At 42.4% G+C, this 19,914-nt stretch overlaps 1 protein-coding gene across 1 annotated transcript in view; it reads left to right on the top strand.

Moving 5' to 3' along the window:
- The window catches only part of LOC122564592 (exonuclease mut-7 homolog), a 125,810-nt gene that overhangs the window by 73,143 nt on the left and 32,753 nt on the right, over positions 1 to 19,914 (top strand). The window contains exons 7-9 of the mRNA XM_043719680.1: positions 868 to 968; positions 12,128 to 12,201; positions 13,012 to 13,050. Of these exons, the coding sequence (XP_043575615.1) occupies positions 868 to 968; positions 12,128 to 12,201; positions 13,012 to 13,050 (214 nt within the window). The remainder of the gene's footprint in view (positions 1 to 867; positions 969 to 12,127; positions 12,202 to 13,011; positions 13,051 to 19,914) is intronic.

The following is a 19,914-nucleotide window of genomic DNA, read 5'->3' as shown; positions in this document are numbered from 1 at the left end:
GACAGGGTAAGGAAGGATATTCCGTTACCACTAATTATTATTTCAGTAACGAGGGAACACAAATTCAAGTTTGTAAGCAAGACAGTCAGGAATGAGATGAGGCGAAACTTATTTACTCAGAGTTGTTAGGATTTGGAATGTACTGTCTGGGAGAGTGGTGGAGACAGATTCCATTGGAGGTTTGAAAAGAGGGCTGGATATACATTTTTTGTTTTTAATTTATTTTTTTATATAATCCCTACCGTGTGGAAATGGGTCATTTGGCTCAACAAGTCCACACCGACCTTCTGAAGAATAGCCCACCCAGACCCATAACCCTTTCCTAGTACCCTACATTTACTTCTAATTAATGCACCTAACTTACACATCCTTGGACACCCTGGGCAATTTTGCATGGCCATCTCACCTGATCTACACGTCTTTGGAATGTGGGGGGAAACCCACGCAGACACAGGGAGAAAGTGCAAACTCCACACGGACAGTTGCCCGATGCGAGAATCAAACCCGGGTCTTTAGTGTTGTGAGGCAACAGTGCTAACCACTGTGCCATCGTTTGAAAGTGATGAATTTGAAGGACTACAGAGATAGGGCTGAAGAATGGAACAAGCTGGGTAGCTGTGTGTGGAGCTGGTACAGAAACAATGGGCTGAATGGCTTCCTTCTGTACTGTAAACTTTTATGATTTTACTACGTTAAAGGCGCTAACCATATGCAAGCTGATCAGATCAAAATGAGCCACTGACCCTTTTGTTAATAAAGGGAATATAGCAATATCTCTGGGAGGCAGGCTGTGACTGGGAACTCCATGTTTTCAATTTGTGTCACTGAATTTGATCGTGATGCTGTAATTTGATTATCTCCTTGCAGGCGTTATGGAAAACTGTCTCATCTAAGATGGAATAAATTGAATCGGAAAGCTTTGAGTAAACTAGTGATCAGACTGATGGAGCTTTATGACATTAACCCAGGTATGTGTTTGACAGTAAGAGCCTGGCAAAGGTCACTATTCTGTTCATTGTAATGTGTCATGTGAAAGGATTGTCATAGAGTCCAACAGCACAGAAACCAACACTTTGGTACAACTCATCCATGCTGACCAGTCTGAGTGGTTAGCACTGCTATCTCACAGCGCCAGGGACGCGGGTTTGATTCCAGCCTCGGGTGACTGTCTGTGTGGAGTTTGCACATTCTCCCTGTGTCTGAGTGGGTTTCCTCCCATGATGCAGAGATGTGCAGGTTAGGTAAATTGGCCATGCTAAATTGTCCCTAGTGTACAGTGATGTGTAGGTTAGGTATATCAGTCAGGGATAAATGTAGAATAATGGGGTAGGGGAATGGATCTGGGTGAGTTACTCTTTGAAGGGTTGGTGTGCACCTGTTGAGCCAAATGGCTTGTTTCCACACTGTAGGGAATTCTATGATATCCTAAATTAATCTAATCCCATTTAGAGTCATAGAGATGTACAGCACGAAAACATCCCCTTCTGTTCAACTCGTCCTTGCCGACCAGATATCCTAACCTAAACTAGTCCGTTTTCCAGCATTGGCCCATATCCCTGTAAACACTCCTTATTCATATACCCATCCAGATGTCTTTTGAATGTTATAATTGTACCAGCCTCCACCACTTCCTCTGACAGCTGATTCCATATATGCACCAGCCTCTGTGTGGAAAAAGTTGCCCCTTTGATCCCTTTTATATCTTTCCCCTCTCACCTTAAACCTATGCCCTCTAGTTATAGGTTCCCTGACACTGGGGAGAAGACCAGTGAACTATTTACCCCATCCATGCCCCTCATGATTTTATAGACCTCTATAAAGTCACCCCTCAGTCTCCAATGCCCCAGCCTATTCAGCCTCTCCCTATAGCTCAAACCACACAATCCTGTAAAAATCCTTTTAAATCTTTTCTGCATCCTTTTAAGTTTAGCATCATTTTTCCAATACAAGGGAGACCAGAATTGAACACCGTATTCCAAAAGTGGCCTAACCAATGTCCTGTACAGCTGCAACATGACCTCCCAACTCTTATATTCAATGCACTGACCAATAAAGGCAAATCAACCAAATACCTTCTTCACTGTCCTGTCTACCTGTGACTCCACTTTCAGGATCTATGAACCTGCACCCCCAGGTCTCTTTGTTCGGTAACACTCCACAGGACACTATAATTAAACGTATAAGGCCTTCCTGATTTGCCTTACCAAAATGCAACACGTCACTGCTGCCTCACAGCGCCAGAGACCCGGGTTCAATTCCCGCCTTGGGCAACTGCCTGTGTGGAGTTTGCACATTCTCCCTGTGTCTGTGTGGGTTTCCTCCGGGTGCTCCGGTTTCCTCCCACAGTCCAAAAATGTGCAGGTTAGGTGAATTAGCCATGCTAAATTGAAGGGGTAAATGTAGGGGAATGGGTCTGGGTGGGTTGCTCTTCGGAGGGTCGGTGTGGACTTGTTGGGCTGAAGGGCCTGTTTCTACGTTGTAAGTAATCTAATCTAATTAAACTCCCTCTGCCGCTCCTTGGCCCATCTGATCGAGGTCCCATTGTACTCTGAGGTAACCTTCTTCACTGTTCACTGTACCACTAATTTTGGTGTCATCTGCAAACTTACTAATAAATTTTGCTACATTCACATCCAAATCATTTACATAAATGACAAAAAACAGTGAACACAGCACCAATCCTTGCAGCACACTGCTGGTCACAGGCCTCCAGTCTGAAAAACAACTCTCCATCACCACTCTGTCTCCTATCTTCAAGCCAATTTTTGCATCCAAGTGGCTAGCTTTCCTGGGATTCCATGTGATCTAACCTGACTAACCAGTCTACCACGCAGAACCTTATTGAATGCCTTGCTCAAATCCATGTAGACAACGTCCACCGCTGTGCTTTCATCAATTGTCTTCGTCACTTCAAAGAACGCAGTCAAGTTAATGAGACATGATTTCCCATGCACAAAGCCATGTTGACAATCCCTAATCAATTCTTTCCTTACCTAATATATGTAGATGATGTCCTCAGAATTCCCTCCAACAACTTCACCACCACTGACTTCAGGCTCAGATCTCTGCTTTCTCCTTACCATCTTTCTTAAATAATAGTGCTACATTAGCTACCCTGCAGTCTCCCAGCACCTCACCTATGGCTATTAATGATACATGTATCTCACAAGGTTCATCGATATACTTGATTAGGTTCTGGGGATTTATCCACCTTTATGCATTTTAAGACATCCAGCACCACTACCCTGTAATATGACCCCATTCTGTGCTTGTTGTGCATTCCCTCACCTGGATCCCATTGGCACCTCAAGGTTTCAAATAGTTTTAAATCCTCTCAGCAGGTATGACTGTTGTTAATATTCATACTGCTTGGTTGGGGGAATCTATGAAAATTACATCTATCTTACTGATAGCAACTGCATGCTGGACACTCTATGTAGCATGTCTCCTGCATGAGGATGGAGTGATGAGGATAGTTTTTGATTCCCTTCAATTAACCAAATTAACCAACTTGCGTATAGTTTCCAGTTGCTAGTTCAGCAAAGAAACACAGCGCAGGGAAGCAAGCTTTTCAGCATGGGGCATGTTTCCATTCTTGCTCACTGAGCCATTGATGCTGTTTGTAGAATACATCTACTTCTGCAGCTTCTCTGTGTCATTGTAAGCAGTGTACCAAATAAACAAAAGGCCTTCATTTCACCAGCGTCTTCCACTGCACCCCTAACCCAGTTAGCCCAAAGCATTTGCATCCAGTTTGCATACTGAAATATGATCATCATTTGAATGAAATTCATTTGAACTTGGACTGATTCTGAGTAATATTGGTAGTTTGTTGTTTGAAATACAGATAGATAGTGGTGTGTCCTCCATGAAGGTGTGGGACTATAATTCCAGGTCATTGGTAGTTGCCAGATCCTCTCTCTGAGAGTGCGGGTGGGTTATTTAACTGTTTAATAAATCACAATGACACCAACATCTGGTGGATTGACAGTGGTGATGGGAACAGATCCTGTGGATATTGAATCCAATTATGTATTCCCACCATGACTCTGGCTGGGACCAATGAGCTCAATACAGGCAAGAGGAAAAATCTTGGAGAAGATTTTAATTTTGCTGTCTGGTATATCACCTCACTTTACTATTGATTTCAATGTTTGTTGTATTGTTAAAAGTGCTGGAAGTAGGGACAGATCAAAAACATCTTGGGCTGTGTTTTTATTTAATTTATTTAATTTATTTTTATTTAAGAACTCTGGGTGTCAATGAGATGTGCTATATGTTTTTACCACTGGGTATTTCCTTGCAGGCATGCATGTATAGAATCATAGAATTTAGAGCACTTACAGTATTGTATTCAATTCTGTTTGCCACATTACAGGAAAGATGTGGAGGCTTTGGAGAGGGTGCAGAATAGACTAACCAGGATGGTGCCTGCATTAGAGAGTATGAGCTATAAGGAGAGGCTGGAAAAACTAGGATTGTTTTCTCTGGAGCGGTGGAGGCTGTGGAGAGGCTTGATAGAAGTTTATAAAGTGATGAAATGCCTAGATTGGGTTGACAGTCAGAATCTTTTTCCAAGAGTCAAAATTAATTCTACCGGAAGGCATGCATTCAAGGTGAGTAAGAAAAGTTCCAACATGATGTGAGGGGCAGATGTTTTACACAGGGATTGGTAGGTGGCTGGAAAACATTGCCAGGGTGGTGGTGGAGACAGGTATGATAGGGGCATTTAAGGGGCTTTTAGAAAGGACATGAATAAACAAGGAATGAAGGAATATAGATCATAGACAAACAAAAGAGATTCCTTTAGTTTGACGTCATGTTCGGCACAACATCATGGGCCAAAAGGCCTGTTCTGCATTCGCATTTTACATAAAAGGAGAATATTTGATCCTTTTTTTTTGCATTGAAGTTCATCTGCCAGGTGTCTGTCCATTTGGCCAACTTGTCAATGTCTCACTGAAGTTGCTGAGGATCTTCCTCATAATTCACTATTCTCCCAACTATTATCCCACTTTCATCTGCAATTTTGGAGATGTTTTTATGAATTAGGAAACACGGATCCATATAAAACACAATTTAGATCTCATCTCCAATCTGAGAAATGTACATCTATACCTAGCCTCTGTTTCCTCTCTTTTACCCAACTTCTAAAGGACCCATAAATCCCAAATATTTCCCATTTGTTAACATACCTGACATGTGGCAGCATACCAAATATTTTCTGAAAGTATGCCACATCTACAACACTACCCTCATTCAGTGCCTGTGTCACCTTGTCAACTCAATTAGTCAAATATGACCTAATGTTGACAATGCCATGTTGACTGTCTAGTATTAGCTTATTTTTCTGTAAGTATGTATTTACCTTGTCCTATATTATGGTCTCTATCAGTTGTCCACTATTGATGTCAAGTTGGCAGGTCGGTAGTTTTCTGGGTTATACTTTGCCCTTTAAACAATGGTGTCACGTTTGCAATCCTTTAGTCCCCTGGGACTAATCCTGTGTTCAGAGATGCCTGGAAAATTTCTGTCAACAGCTGCATGATTTGCTCCCTTAATTCTCTCAGCACTCTAGGATGTGTCCCATCGAGCTGCCAACTTCTCTACCTGGAGTGCTGCCAACCTTTTTAGCACCTCTCATTTATCTATCATTATACTGTTCAATTGCTGAACACCCATGTTTTCAACAAGCCATTGTCATCACTTACACAGAAGCAAAATTTAATTTACTATTCATTTAGTACCTCTGCCATATCCTTTGCTTCAGTGAGCATTTAACTTGCTTGTTCCTTATGGGCACCACGTCAAAGTGAGGACTGCAGATGCTGGAGATTTGAGTCAAGACTGTGATGCTGGAAAAGGGTTTTTTCCCGAAACTTGATTCTCCTGCTCCTTGGATGCTGCCTGATCTGCTGCGTTTTTCCAGCACCACACTCACACCCCTTTCACATATCTTATTATGTTTGAAGAACATTTTACTCTTTTTGTTTTAGTGCAGTCTGCCATCTTTTCTTCATGCTTCCTCTTAGACTTCCTTATTCCAATCTTAGCTGAAAATGTGTTGCTGGAAAAGCGCAGCAGGTCAGGCAGCATCCAGGGAACAGGAGAATCGACGTTTCGGGCATAAGCCCTTCTTCAGGAATGCCCGAAACGTCGATTCTCCTGTTCCCTGGATGCTGCCTGACCTGCTGCGCTTTTTCAGCAACACATTTTCAGCTCTGATCTCCAGCATCTGCAGACCTCACTTTCTCCTCAAAGATTACTCCAATCTTAGCCTCTCTCTTGCATTTGAGATATCTTTCTAGTTTTGATTGCTATTGTTGTTCGAGTGTGCATCATAGGCCTCACTTTTCTTCCTTATCTTCTCATTAATATCCTTAGTCATCCAGCGTACTCTAGCTTTGAATATTTGGTATTTATTTATTATGAGTACATACCTAGTTTGCGCCCTATTCATCTATGTTTTGAAATTCTACTATTTTTCATCCACTTTTATCGACCAAAATGCATTTCTAATCAACATGCCCAAGTTCAATTATTAGACTGCGTAAGATTTGCCTTTTTTTGGTTAGGGATCTTGAATATTATTTTTTATTGTTTTCCAACTTAATATTGAACCTTATTATGTTATAATTGCTATTTTCCAAATGCTCCCCACTCTGATGTTCTTCACTTGGCCGCCTTCATTCCCTAAGACCAGATCCAGCACAGCTCCACCCAAGGTAGGACTGGAAATATAACATTCCAGAAAGTTCTCCTACACATATTGCAGGAATTTCCCTCCTCCCCTTCCCAGTCTAGGCCAGGGTAATTAAGATTACCAACTACCACAACCCTACTTGTCCTGCAGAATTCTATAATCTGCCTACAAATGCTCTCTTCTACTTCCTCCCCTCTATTTGGAGGTCAATAAGAAATACCCAACAAGGTCACCGCTGTAGCTCACCTCCGACCTACTAATTGATTCTAATTCTGGACGTGCATATCATTTAAGGGCAGTGATGATCATTGACCAACACTGCTTCACCTCCTCCCCTTTTTACCCACCCTATTTCTACTAAAAGCCTTGGAAGGTGGGATGTTAAGTATCTGGGCCTGTTCTGGCTTGAACTATGCTTTTGTCATATCACCAAGAGCAATTTCTGCTTCCAATTCCCCAGTTTTGTTCATGATACTCTCTGCATTTACATCCTGCCCTTATCTCTTTGTTGCCCTTTGGAAAGCAAGTGTTTACTGACGCCCATCAAGCTTTCCTTCACTTCCTCTTCCCCATCTTCTCCCTTGTGTCCTGATTGATACTTCCAAAACTAGACTCATTAGTCAACTCATTACTTGCCTTATTAGTTTAAATCCAACCCTGCTACACTATTTACACTCTCAATCAGGAGGTTTAGGTCCATTTCTGCTCAGGTATTTCTTCTGAATAACTTTCTCCTTTCCCAAAAGTAATCCCAATGTGCCAAAAATATAAACCTTTCCAGTCTACAACATCCCTCAACCCATGCATTTACTTCCCTGATTAACATGGCACAGGTAGTATTTAGGGTGTAGGTTTGCTCGCTGAGCTGTAGGTTTGATATCCAGACGTTTCATTACCTGGCTAGGTAACATCATCAGTGGCGACCTCCAAGTGAAGCGAAGCTGTTGTCTCCTGCTTTCTATTTATATGTTTGTCCTGGATGGGGTTCCTGGGGTTTGTGGTGATGTCATTTCCTGTTCGTTTTCTGAGTGGTTGATAGATGTCATCTAGATCTATGTGTTTGTTTATGGCGTTGTGGTTGGAGTGCCAGGCCTCTAGGAATTCTCTGGCATGTCTTTAGTTAGCCTGTCCCAGGTTGGATGTGTTGTCCCAATCAAAATGGTGGTTTTTTTTCCACCGTGTGTAGGGCTACGAGGGAGAGAGGGTCGTGTCTTTTTGTGGCTAGCTGGTGTTCGTGTATCCTGGTGGCTAACTTTCTTCCTGTTTGTCCTACGTAGTGTTTGTGGCAGTCCTTACATGGAATTTTGTAGACGACGTTGGTTTTGTCCATGGGATGTACTGGGTCTTTTAAGTTTGTTAGTTTTTGTTTTGAGAGTGTTGGTGGGTTTGTGTGCTACTAGGATTCCGAGGGGTCTTAGTAGTCTGGCTGTCATTTCTGAAACTTCTTTGATGTATGGTAAGGTGGCTAGGGTTTCTGGCTGTGTTTGGTCTGCTTGTCGTGGTTTGTTCTTGAGGAATCTGCGGACTGTATTTTTTGAGTATCCGTTCTTCTTGAAGACGTTGTATAGATGGTTCTCCTCTGTTTTCCGAAGTTAGTCTGTGCTGCAGCGTGTGGTGGCTCTTTGGAATAGCGTTCTGATACAGCTTCGTTTGTGTGTGTTGGGATGGTTGCTGGTGTAGTTGAGTATTTGGTCAGTGTTTGTCGGTTTTCTGTATACGCAGGTCTGTAGTTCTCCGTTGTCCTTTCTTTCGACTGTGACGTCTAGGAATGCGAGTTTGGTGTCGGTTTCTTCCTCCTTGGTGAACTTTATGCCTGTGAGGGTGATGTTGATGATGTTAAATGTCTCTTCTATCTTGTTTTGTTTTGTGATGACAAAGATATCACAAAATATCTTTGTGAGATTATTGGCCTGGGAGGCCCTGCATTTCAGCCTACCCCCTAGCTCCTGAAATTGATTCTGCCAGTCCTCCAAGCTGCCCCTCCCTCTGTCATTTTGAGTCTTAGTTTTGTGTGGAACAGAAAGCCCCTTGAACCTGTGCAAAATGGAGAATCTGTGTTTCAGCTGAAGGTGTAAACAGAGAAATAGTAATGGAGTTGTCTCAACAAAATCTCAAACTGTCTTGCTGATGAGACTGTAGTGAACCACAAAAACCAATTGTTCACCCGCCCTTTTGGAAATTTATCCAGCCATTCTGTTATGTTGTGAACCCTTGCACCCGAGAAGCAACAGTCTATAGGGGATTCATGATGTTTGCTGCAAACTAGACTGTCTATCCATTGAAATATTCAGTCACCCCCACTGCTATCTTTCGAATCTGCCTAGCAGTCCCTCTCTTTTCACAAAGCAACCTCAGGCACTATGGTTTTCCCTCAAGTCATCCATCTCCCCAGTCTGTTGCTCACTAAATAGACATTGAAATTTCATACCTGTTATATAGTTCAAAGGAGTCCTGGGTTTCCTGGGCCTGCTGTCTTCTTTCTTTATAATGAAGGGTCCATAAGACATAGGAGCGGAAGTAAGGCCATTCGGCCCATCGAGTCCACTCCGCCATTCAATCATGGCTGATGGGCATTTCAACTCCACTTACCTGCATTCTCCCTGTAGCCCTTAATTCCTTGTGACATCAAGAATTTATCAATTTCTGCCTTGAAGACATTTAGTGTCCCAGCCTCCACAGCACTCTGTGGCAATGAATTCCACAGACTCACCACTCTGGCTGAAGAAATGTCTCCGCATTTCTGTTCTGAATTTACCCCCTCTAATTCTAAGGCTGTGTCCACGGGTCCTAGTCTCCTCGCCTAACGGAAACAATTTCCTAGCGTCCACCCTCTCCAAGCCATGTCGCCCAACACCTGCTATCTCTCCATTCTTCCTTTACCTGGTATGACCACTCTCTCGTATGACTGTACCAGAAACCTGTCTCCTGTTGTATGGTGCGCAGTGAAGAAAGTCACTGCTCCAAATCAGCCATATGTTGTTTGAGGTCTGCTACCCTCTGGCACTTTATGTCTCGAAGTCAATTCCAGAAAGTATATCTTGTGTGTTGAAAGTACATATGGTGTGGGCTAACAATTGGACCGATTGTGAACATCTAGGATGTTTCCTACAAATTTTTTTTGATTACTTACAGTGTGGAAACAGGCCCTTCAGCCCAACAAGTCCACAAGGACCCTCCAAAGAGCAACCCACCCAGACGCATTCCTCTACATTTACCCCTGCACCTAACACTATGGGCAATTTGGCTTGGCCAGTTCACCTAACCTGCACATTTTTGGACTGTGGGAGAAAACCAGAGCACCTGGAGGAAACCCATGCAGACATGGGGAGAATGTGCAAACTCCACACAGACAGTTGCCTGAGGCGGGAATTGAACCCGGGTCTCTGGCGCTGTGAGGCAGCAGTGCTAACCACCGTGCCACCATACATTGTCAGCTCCCCACTGCGATACGGTTTGAGCTAACACACCACCCAGCTTTCTCATTGAGAGTTTTCTGCTTCTGTTTGACCTGGATGAAAATGTGACCACAATATCTGCAGAGAATCTAAATAATTTGAAAGAGGAAGATATTATGGCGATTTGTAATTTCTATTACAAAACGTTCACAGTCATTGCCATTTTGTTTCTCAAACTTCAATAATTCCTAACAAGTAAATCTTCATTTCATCCGTTTGAGCCCAGGATGTAGGCTGATGAACCAGTGCAGAATGGACAGAGCATAGTGTTGGAGAGGCAGTCTTTCAGATGAGACTTAAACACTGTCAGCTCTGTCACCTGAGTGAAAAACTATGTGGCATCATTTCAATGAATAGTGAAACGTACCTGCACTTCACAAATGCTTAGTTGGTTTAAAAGCACTTTGGGACATCCTAATATTGTGAAAGGCATTACAAAAATGCAGTAATATTTCTCCATTGCTCATTATTGCATCGAACAGGTGGGCAACTATCTATCCTTTCAGTTCATATACCTAAAAGGCTTTCAGTCTCATCAGCAAGACAGTTTGAGATTTTGTTGAGACAACTCCATTACTATTTCTCTATTTATACTTCAGCTGAAACACAGATTCTCCATTTTGCATAGGTTCATGGGGCGCTCTGTACCATACAAATGGGGCACTGCACCTTGGGCAGACACTCGCCATGCTCCGTCCTGGGTGGGTGCACAGGTGCTCTGAGTGCTTCTGCTTATCTTCATATCCTTGTGTGAGGGATGGAGAAATAGACTTGGTAGATTGTACTCCTGGTCACTGTCCAGGAGCCTGGGTGGAACGTGTAAATGCCCTCATGAGACTAACAAGGTTGATAGTTGTTGAAGTTTTTGTGAAATGTGACTGTTCTCTCTTGCATTGAAGGATGACTATTGAGATGAAGTTGTGAGCACTGACCATTCCCAAGCATCTCTCCAGAGTAGCCATTTGGAGAAGGGGAGCTCCCATGCTTCACAAACTGAGTGTAGACTATATCCCAAGGAATGAAAACTGAAACATGTTACACTGTGTTTAGAAACTAATCTATGGCATTGTACAGAGTGCTGGCTGAAGGCTCTAACTCTGGGTCCTGTGTTGGTTCAGACTTAGACACTCAACACCGACACCAGACCTATATTAAAGACTCACATGCACTCTAAACTTTTATGTACTACTTCACAATTCCAAATTCCTTTATTTATCACAAAAGGCCTGCTTGCTTGTAGTTACAATCCGTGACCAATGGTAACACATTGACCTCACAGTCATTGTATCAGGTTAGGCAAATAATTGGTGTGACAGAATGGATCATGATCAGTTTTCAGATTAAAGGCAATTCCCTGGAATTAGGTCTTCCACTTTGGCTTGGCCATCACATACTTAGAAATAATCAAGTGACAGGCAGGATTAGCAAATGACAGAGGCCGAGAAGAGAATTGATTTATTGCACCTAAATGCTTTGCCCTGAACTTTAGAAGCGGGGAGATGATATTCAAAGAAAATGGATGCTAATGGGTTCAATCGAGCCACTTCATGGAGCAGATCGGGGTAGGTAGAGAGGCAGTAAAGGTAGTGACACGTAAAGGAGAAATAGTGGGATATTTGAGGGAGCAAGCCCTTGAAGGGCACCGGACGTTGTATTATTCACATCTTTCCATTCCTGAATGTTCCCATGTTGGAGATGGTGAGTTGTATCTTTAATGTGTACGGTATTGCTGATCACCATCCACTAGCCCTACCAAATGGTTTGTGGTAAATGAGACTAGTATGGCCCCTCATGATGAAGAGGTGTTGAGACGCCTTGCCTGAATCACATTTATGGCATACATCTAGCTGGTGGTTGGTGACTTCTGGTATCGACCATTAAAAGCCAAGGGGTGTGAGAAAGAAAGGGAGATGAGCAGAAAGATGTTGAGGGATATGCTGAAAGAATTTAATGTTCTTGCTGCCCACAGAACTCTGTCCAAATGTTGTGAACCAGCGCCAAGTGGCTACCATCAAATACCTCTTGTATAAACGCTTTATAGAGGTAAGTCCCAATCATTCTTGTGCATGCTATGGATTGGCTGAAGGGTGGGTGTCCAGACTCTCAGTTTGCTCTCTGAGCTGAACAATGGTGCAGACAGTTCTGATAATGACAGCAGCCCCCTCCATAAGCAATTAATTGGGCTTCCACTCCACCCTCTGTCTGTCTAGCTCTCTCTAGCTTCTAGAGACAAAAAAAACTACAGATGCTGGGATCCAAAGTAGACAGGCAGGAGGCTGGAAGAACACAGCAAACCAGGCAACATCAGGAGGTGCAGAAGTTGACTTTTGGGTGTAACTCTTCTTCGATCCTCTCTAGCTTCTGCCTTTTTCCTACATGCTGAAGTTTAATGTTCCTCCATTTCTCCTAAATTCTGAACTCTGCAGTCACATGATCGAGTGGCTTTCTCTGAGAACGTACACACTGGTTAGATTTATTTGGCTGTAGTGTCCTTATTGCCTTTTCCCCAGTGTGCATGTTTTACAAAAGCAGCAGGAACCCTGCTTCATTTCACTCTCCTTATCTAATTTAACCAATCTATCTTACTGGAATCAGCAATGCGACGGATTGACAGCTTAACCTTGACAGCTTCTGTTTGCCTTATACAACCACATCTCCCTTTGTACAACCAGTGATGACTTTGCCCACAGCCCATTTGGGAATCTTACAGTGGAACTTGTTCGCTCATATGGTGACAATGGATGTCGTGGGATTAATGGTAGTGCGACTGTGAACTGGGGATCCAGGGCAATGTGGAGGGAGGCAGCGGTCCATGTGTTGTCTTCTCTAACATTGTGTTCTTCTTCCTCACAGAGAAGTATGAGCGAAGAGAACTGGTCAGAACACATTGAGGTTTGTCTCCTGTCTTCAGTGGATTTTCCCATTGGATCTTGTACAGCTCTCAATTATTTTGACAACAGATATCAGATAGGCATTGATCTCATGTGATGGAGTTTATTATATTGAGCCAGTCTGATGCACTGACAGTGGAAGATTTAAATTGTTGAATTGTCCCATTTGTTAAACAAATTGTTAACAATTGTTAAAGCCTCCAGCCTCACAAACCACTAATTGTTAAATTGTTCGATTTTTGAGCGGGACGGTGATCGTGTTAAGAGCAGGAGAAGTGAAGAATTTCTGAAATGTGTTCAGAAATATTTTCTCATTTTGTGTGTTCCTGGCCAAGGTGGATGGAGGCATTGTTGGATTAAGTCTGGGGGAATGAAATGGGTCAGGAAGAGAATGTCACAGTTGGGAAATGTTTTGGTAATAGTGATCTTAGCATTAATTATTTATTGAGAGTAATCTGGGAAAGAAACGCTGATTTCGGTGAAATGAGGAGGCATCTCGAATGAGTTGCAGACAAGAACAGGCAGGTGGGAATATAAAGGATGCCTATTTCTCCTCTAAAGACCATTTAAGAGAAGAACACAAGTTTCTGGAGAAACACATGTTTACAGAGAGAAACAGAGTAAACATTTTAGCCCAATATAACAATTTCAGAGCACCAGCTTTTCTTAAAGAGCACCTGTTTGGATACAGTCTGGATGTGCAAGGGGCAAAGGGAGAGGCAAGCAATGTTTGAATTCCAAGATAATGAAAGAGGTAGAAAATGGGGTGGCAGATATCATCGTAATAATAAAACCTTGCAGCTCTCTCCCTAACAACAGTCTGGGTGCACCTATGGCACAAGGGCTACAGCAATTCAACTAAGACACTCTCAGCCCAAAAGCCAGGTCAGTTTGGGTGGCACAGTGGTTAGCATAGCTGCCTCACAGCGCCAGAGACCCGGGTTCAATTCCCACCTCAGGCGACTGTGTGGAGTTTGCACATTCTCCCCGTGTCTGCGTGGGTTTCCTCCGGGTGCTTCGGTTTCCTCCCACAGTCCAAAAATGTGCAGGTTAGGTGAATTGGCCATGCTAAATCGCCCGTAGTGTTAGGGGCAGGGGTAAATGTAGGGGAATGGGTCTGGGTGGGTTGCGCTTCGGAGGGTCGGTGTGGACTTGTTGGGCTGAAGGGCCTGTTTCCACACTGTAAGTCATCTAAAAATCTAAAAAAAATACAAAATGCGCAGGAAGGGAGTTGTGAAAGGACAAGGAGACAATGTAAGAATAGCTTGGAATCTGTGAGAAACAGAATTCACAGATTTCTTTTTAGGTATATGAACAAGAAAAGCCTTGTTGGACGGCCAATGTGACTGTTTGTAGACCAAAATGAAGAAGACTTGACTGAGGTATTAACTGATATTTTACATCTAATGTAAAGAAGTTTGCTTAAGCTTTGAGAAACGAAGCGGTTGCTGGGTTACAGGATGAGAGGTGGAGACATGAGGATACCTGGCAGGTAAGTCATTGGGCCCAGGTGGGATGTTTCCTAGATTTTGTTTGTGGGAAGTCAAGGTAAACAGTGTAGAGATATTAGTTACAGTTTTCCAAATTACCTTAAATGCAAAAGGAGTGTCTTTAGTAGTGCAGCCTCGTTCAAAAGGGTAGAAGGATAATCTGCTGTTTACAGGCTACCTCAGTATCAATGATAAGGAAAGTTTTAGGAAAACTTATAGAGCCAGAAGAAAAGTTACAGCATGGAAAGAGACTATTCAGTCCATTGTGTCTGGTTAGACTAGCTCCTCGTTCTAATCCCACCTTCCAGCACCTGCCCTGCAGTCTTGCAGGTTACAGCACTTCGGGTGTAGATCTAGTTACACTTTAAATACCACCAAAAAGAGCAGTGAATTCAGACAGCAGCCACCCTCTGAACAAAAATGTTTATTTCCCCTTTAATCATTCTGAAGTTATGTGGGGGAACAAAACCAGACACATGGAAAGTATGGATTAAAAGGAAAAACATTGTAGATTTATTAGGCACAAGAATGAACTTCATGAGGAAGTGGTGGATGTGGGTACAATTGCAATGTTTAAAAGACATTTGGATAAGGCAAGGTTTGAAGGGATATGGGCCAGGAGCAGGTAGGTGGGACCGGTTTAGTTTGGGATTATGTTTGGCATGGACTGGTTGGACCAAAAGGTTTGTTTCCATGTATGACTATGACTCTATGACTCTAAGTTGTGTTTGATTAACTTGTTTGAGATTTCTGATGAGTTAATAAAGAAGGTTGATATGATGATAGTGTGTGAACACAAAAGTACCATTAGACATTTTGACAAGATTGAAACGTATGGGATAAAATTGGTAAAGGGATAGAAAACACAGTGTTGAATGGCTGTTTTTCAGACTGAAAGGAGATCTACAATAGCATTTCCAAAGCGCAATGCTGTGACTGGTTTTATTATACATTGGATTTTGTAGGATGCAGGATGCACCATCAAAACTTGATAACAAAACTGGAACTGCAGTAAATCTTCATCTCCTTTTGTGAGGAGGTATTATGGCTGGACTATTAATGCAGAGACCCAGATAATGTTCTGGGCATCCCACTTTGAATCCAGTCATGGCAAATGATGGAATTTGAATTAATTAAAAATCTGGAATTGAGAGATTAATGAAGTATCTTTTAGAGAAGGAAAATGTCATTTTTGCCTGCACCAACAGCAATGTGGTTAATTCTTAACTGCCATCTGGACATTAAATGCTGACCTAGCCAACACTGCTCAGATTCTGTGAATAGAACAAAATTCCTGCAGTGCTGAAAGAGACCATTCAGCCCATTGAAACTATATTGACTCTTCAAAGAGCATCCTGTCCAGATTAACTCCCCTAGCCTATCCCCGTAACCTCGTATTTACTCTGGCTAATCCCAGCCAATCCACATAACCATGTTTATTTTGGACTGTGGGAGGAAACCAGTGCACACAGAGGTAACTCGCGTAGATACTGGGAAAACGTGCAAAACACCGTACAGACAGTCATCTGACGCTGGAATTGAATCTGGGACCCTATGAGGCAGCAGTGTTAACCACTGTGCCCGTGTGCTGCTCAACTGAAGACAAGCAATCAGCATATTTTGGATTTGAATCCAGGACTTCACACAAGTCTACAATGTACAATCCCTAAAGTGAGAGTCATACCCACAGACCAATGAGCAACTGAGTGAATGAATGAAAATAAGTAAGAATGTAAGTGCCTTCATAGGGATACAAACAGATTGAGTAAGTGGTTGAATACTTGACAGATAAAATTCACTACAGGAAAATGTGTGATGATATACATTAGTAGGGCAAATGAGCAGCAGTCTGAAATAGTCTGGATGTGGAGGTGTTTGTTCATGAGTCTTTGAAATTGATTAAAAATACTGACGATATTCAGGAGGCAAGGCAAGAAAAGGGAAATATCCAATTAACCTTTACAGATTTTAAATAAGGTCTTTTTCCCAGTCTGCATGATGCTGTCTGACCTTTGAAGTATTATCTGTTTTATTTCCCACATCCACATTATTCTGCTACAAAGGTGACAGGACACATTAATATAATGATTAATAAAGAAACAGGTTATAAGGCTTTATAAAAGGAGGCATAGATTGAAAAGGTTATTCTAAATTTGTTAGTTCATGTTCAATTCTGGATGCTCCACTTCAAAATAATGTGAAGGCTTTGGTAAAGGTACAGAAAAAAAAAGAGACTTTTAACTGGAACAGGCGTGTGGATAGATCAGAGATGCAGTCATTGTTCTCTTTAAAGTGGAGGGGATAAAAGGAGATTTGGTGGAGATTTAAAATTGTGAACTTGTAATAAAGAGAAACTGCCCAATGATTGAGAAATTGTGAAATAAAATGGGAATATTGACAAAAATACCAGAGATAAGGGGGAGGGAAAATATTTTTATGCATTGAGTGTGAAACATTCGGAATATATTCAAACAGGGTAGTATGAAGTAAAAAGAGTTTGTAATTGTATGGAAAGGTATAAAAAAAACAGAGGTGTCATAGTTGGTGACTTTAACTTCCTCAATATTGACTGGGACACCCTTAGAGCAAGAGGCTTAGACGAGCCGAATTTGTTCAGTGCATCCAAGAGAGTTTCATGAACCTGTATATGGATAGTCCAGATACAGGAGGGCCCATACTGGACCTTTTATTGGCTAATGAGCTTTCAGTGGGCGAGCATTTTGGAAACAGTGATCACAACTCCTTAAGTTTTAAGATAGCTATAAAAAGGGATAAGTCAGGACCTTGCTGGAAGGCACTAAATTGGAGAAAGGCAAATTATGTCAGCATTAAGCAGGAGCTAGGGAGTGTTAATTGGGAGGAGCTGTTATCAGGCAAGTCCACATTTGACATGGAATTGATTAAAAACCTGCTGATGAGCGTTCAAGATTGGCATGTTCCAGTAAGGAGGAATGACAAGAATGGCAAGCTCTTGGATAACAAGGGAGGTTGTAAATTTGGTCAAAAGTAAGAAAGAAGCATACGTAAGGTTTAGGAAGCTAAAATTGGAACGGACCCATGAGGAATATAAAGAAAGAAGGAAAGAACTCAAGCACAGAATTAGGAGAGCCAGAAGGGACCATGAAATGACCTTGGCAAGTTAGGTTAAAGAGAATCCCAAGGCATTCTGTACATGTATTAAAAACAAGACGATAACTGGGGAGAAGGTAAGACTATGCAAGGACAAAGGAGAGAACTTGTGGTTGGAGGCAGAGGCTGTGGGTGAGATTTTAACCGAGTACTTTGCATTGATATTCACCCAAGTGAAGGAGATGGAGGTTAGTGAGATTTGTCTGGAGCAGGCTAATATGCTAAGGCATTTTCAGATCAAGAAAGAAGTCGTGTTAGATCTCTTAAGGTGGATAAGATCCCAGGGTCTGATTGTATCTATATCAGGTTATTGAGAGAGGCAAGCGAGGAGATTGCTGAGGCCTTGACCAAGGTCTTTGTATCCTTGCTAGCTACTGGAGAGGTCCTGGAGGACTGGCCAGTAATCAGTGTTGTTGCTGTGTTCAAGAGGGAAATGGGGATAATCCAGGAAACTGTACACTGGTGGGTCTCTCAGCTGTGATTGGGAAGCAATTGGGGAGAATTCTTGGGGCTAGGATTTATGTGCATTTGGAAAAGCATGGCCTAATTGGGGATAGTTGGCATGGCTTTGTGTGGGGCACGTCATGTGTTACCAACTTGATTGAATTTTTCAAGATGGTGATGAAGGTGATCGAGCAACTGTCGAAGTTGTTTACATAGATTTTAATATGGCTTTCGACAAGTTCCCTTGTGATAGACTGATCCAGAATATTAAGATGCAGGGGATCCACAGATTAACTGTAAGTAATCAGAATTGGCTTGCTTATAGAAGACAGAGGGTAGTGGTGGAAGGGTGTTTCTCAGGCTGGCAGTCTGTGACTAGTAGTGTTCCTAGGGATTCAAACTGGGACCTCTGCTGTTTGTTATATATATAAATTACTTGGATGAAAATGTAGATGGATGGGTTAGTAAGTTTACAGACAATACAAAGATCAATGGATATGTGGATAGTGTAGAAGGTTGTCAAAGGATACAGCGGGATACAGATTAGTTGCAGATATGGGCAGACAAATGGAAGGTGGAATTTAATATGGGTAACTGTGAGGTGCTGTACTTTGGGAGATCAAATGTTCAGGTAAAGTATGTAGTTAAAGGCAGAACCCTGAATAGCGTTGATGTGCTGAGGGATCTTGGGGTTCAAGTCCATAGCTTCTTGAATGTGGCCATTGAAGTAGATAAGGTGTAAAGAAGATGTATGGCATGCTTGACTTTTATGGTTGGTTAATTGAGTACAACAGTCAGAGAAGTCGTGTTGCAGTTTCATAAGACTTTGGTTTGGCCACATTTAGAATATTGCATTCAGTTCTGCTCATCACATTCCAGGAAGGATGTGGAGGCTTTGGAGAAGGTGAAGAAAAGGTTTACCAGGATGCAGCCTGGATTAGAGGGTGTGAGCTAGAAGGAGAGGTTAGAAAAACTCAGGTTGTTTTCTTGGAATGGCAGAGGTTGGGAGAGACTTGATAGAAAGTTGATAGGGTTAATGGTTAGAACCTTTTTCCCAGAGTTGAAATGTCTAAAACTAGGGGGCATACATTTAAGGTGAGAGGGGGAAAGTTCAAAGGAGATGTGAGGGGCAAGCTTTTTATATAGATTAGGATTCTGGAACTCATTGCCAGGAGTGGTGATGTAGGCAGATACAATAGGTGCGTTTAAACAACTTTTAGATAAGATGAATATGGAGGGATGTGGACCAAATGCCAGAAGACATTAGTTAATTTGGTATCATGTTCGGGCTGAAGGGTCTGTCCCTGTGCTGTACAGTTCTATGCTCTAATTCCTTTAAATGGAATGTTCCTTGAGGGCTCAAAGATTTGTAGCAATGTGCAGAAAGAAAGGGACAGACTTTGGTTTGGCCACATTTAGAATATTGCATTCAGTTCTGTTCATCACATTCCAGGAAGGATGTGGAGGCTTTGGAGAAGGTGAAGAAAAGGTTTACCAGGATGCAGCCTGGATTTAGGGTGCAGGACCTGGAGTGTAGGGAGGTTAGGAACATGGCATCAATCTCAAAGGAGGGTGCCTGTAAACAGGAAAGTGGCTTGAAGTGTGTATACTTCAATGCAAGAAGTATACGAAATAAGGTAGGTGAACTTGCAGCGTGGGTTGGTACCTGGGACTTCGATGTTGTGGCTATTACGGAGACATGGCTAGAACAGGGACAGGATTGCCTGTTGCAGGTTCCAGGGTTTAAATGCTTTAGTAGGGTCAGAGGTGGGGGTAAAAGAGGGGGAGGTATGGCATTGCTT

This window comes from Chiloscyllium plagiosum, chromosome 30, assembly GCF_004010195.1.
Source record: "Chiloscyllium plagiosum isolate BGI_BamShark_2017 chromosome 30, ASM401019v2, whole genome shotgun sequence".
In the NCBI taxonomy this organism is placed as follows: Eukaryota; Metazoa; Chordata; class Chondrichthyes; order Orectolobiformes; family Hemiscylliidae; genus Chiloscyllium; species Chiloscyllium plagiosum.
The sequence above is the reverse complement of the archived record's forward strand: the minus strand, read 5'-3'. Positions and strand labels throughout refer to the sequence as shown.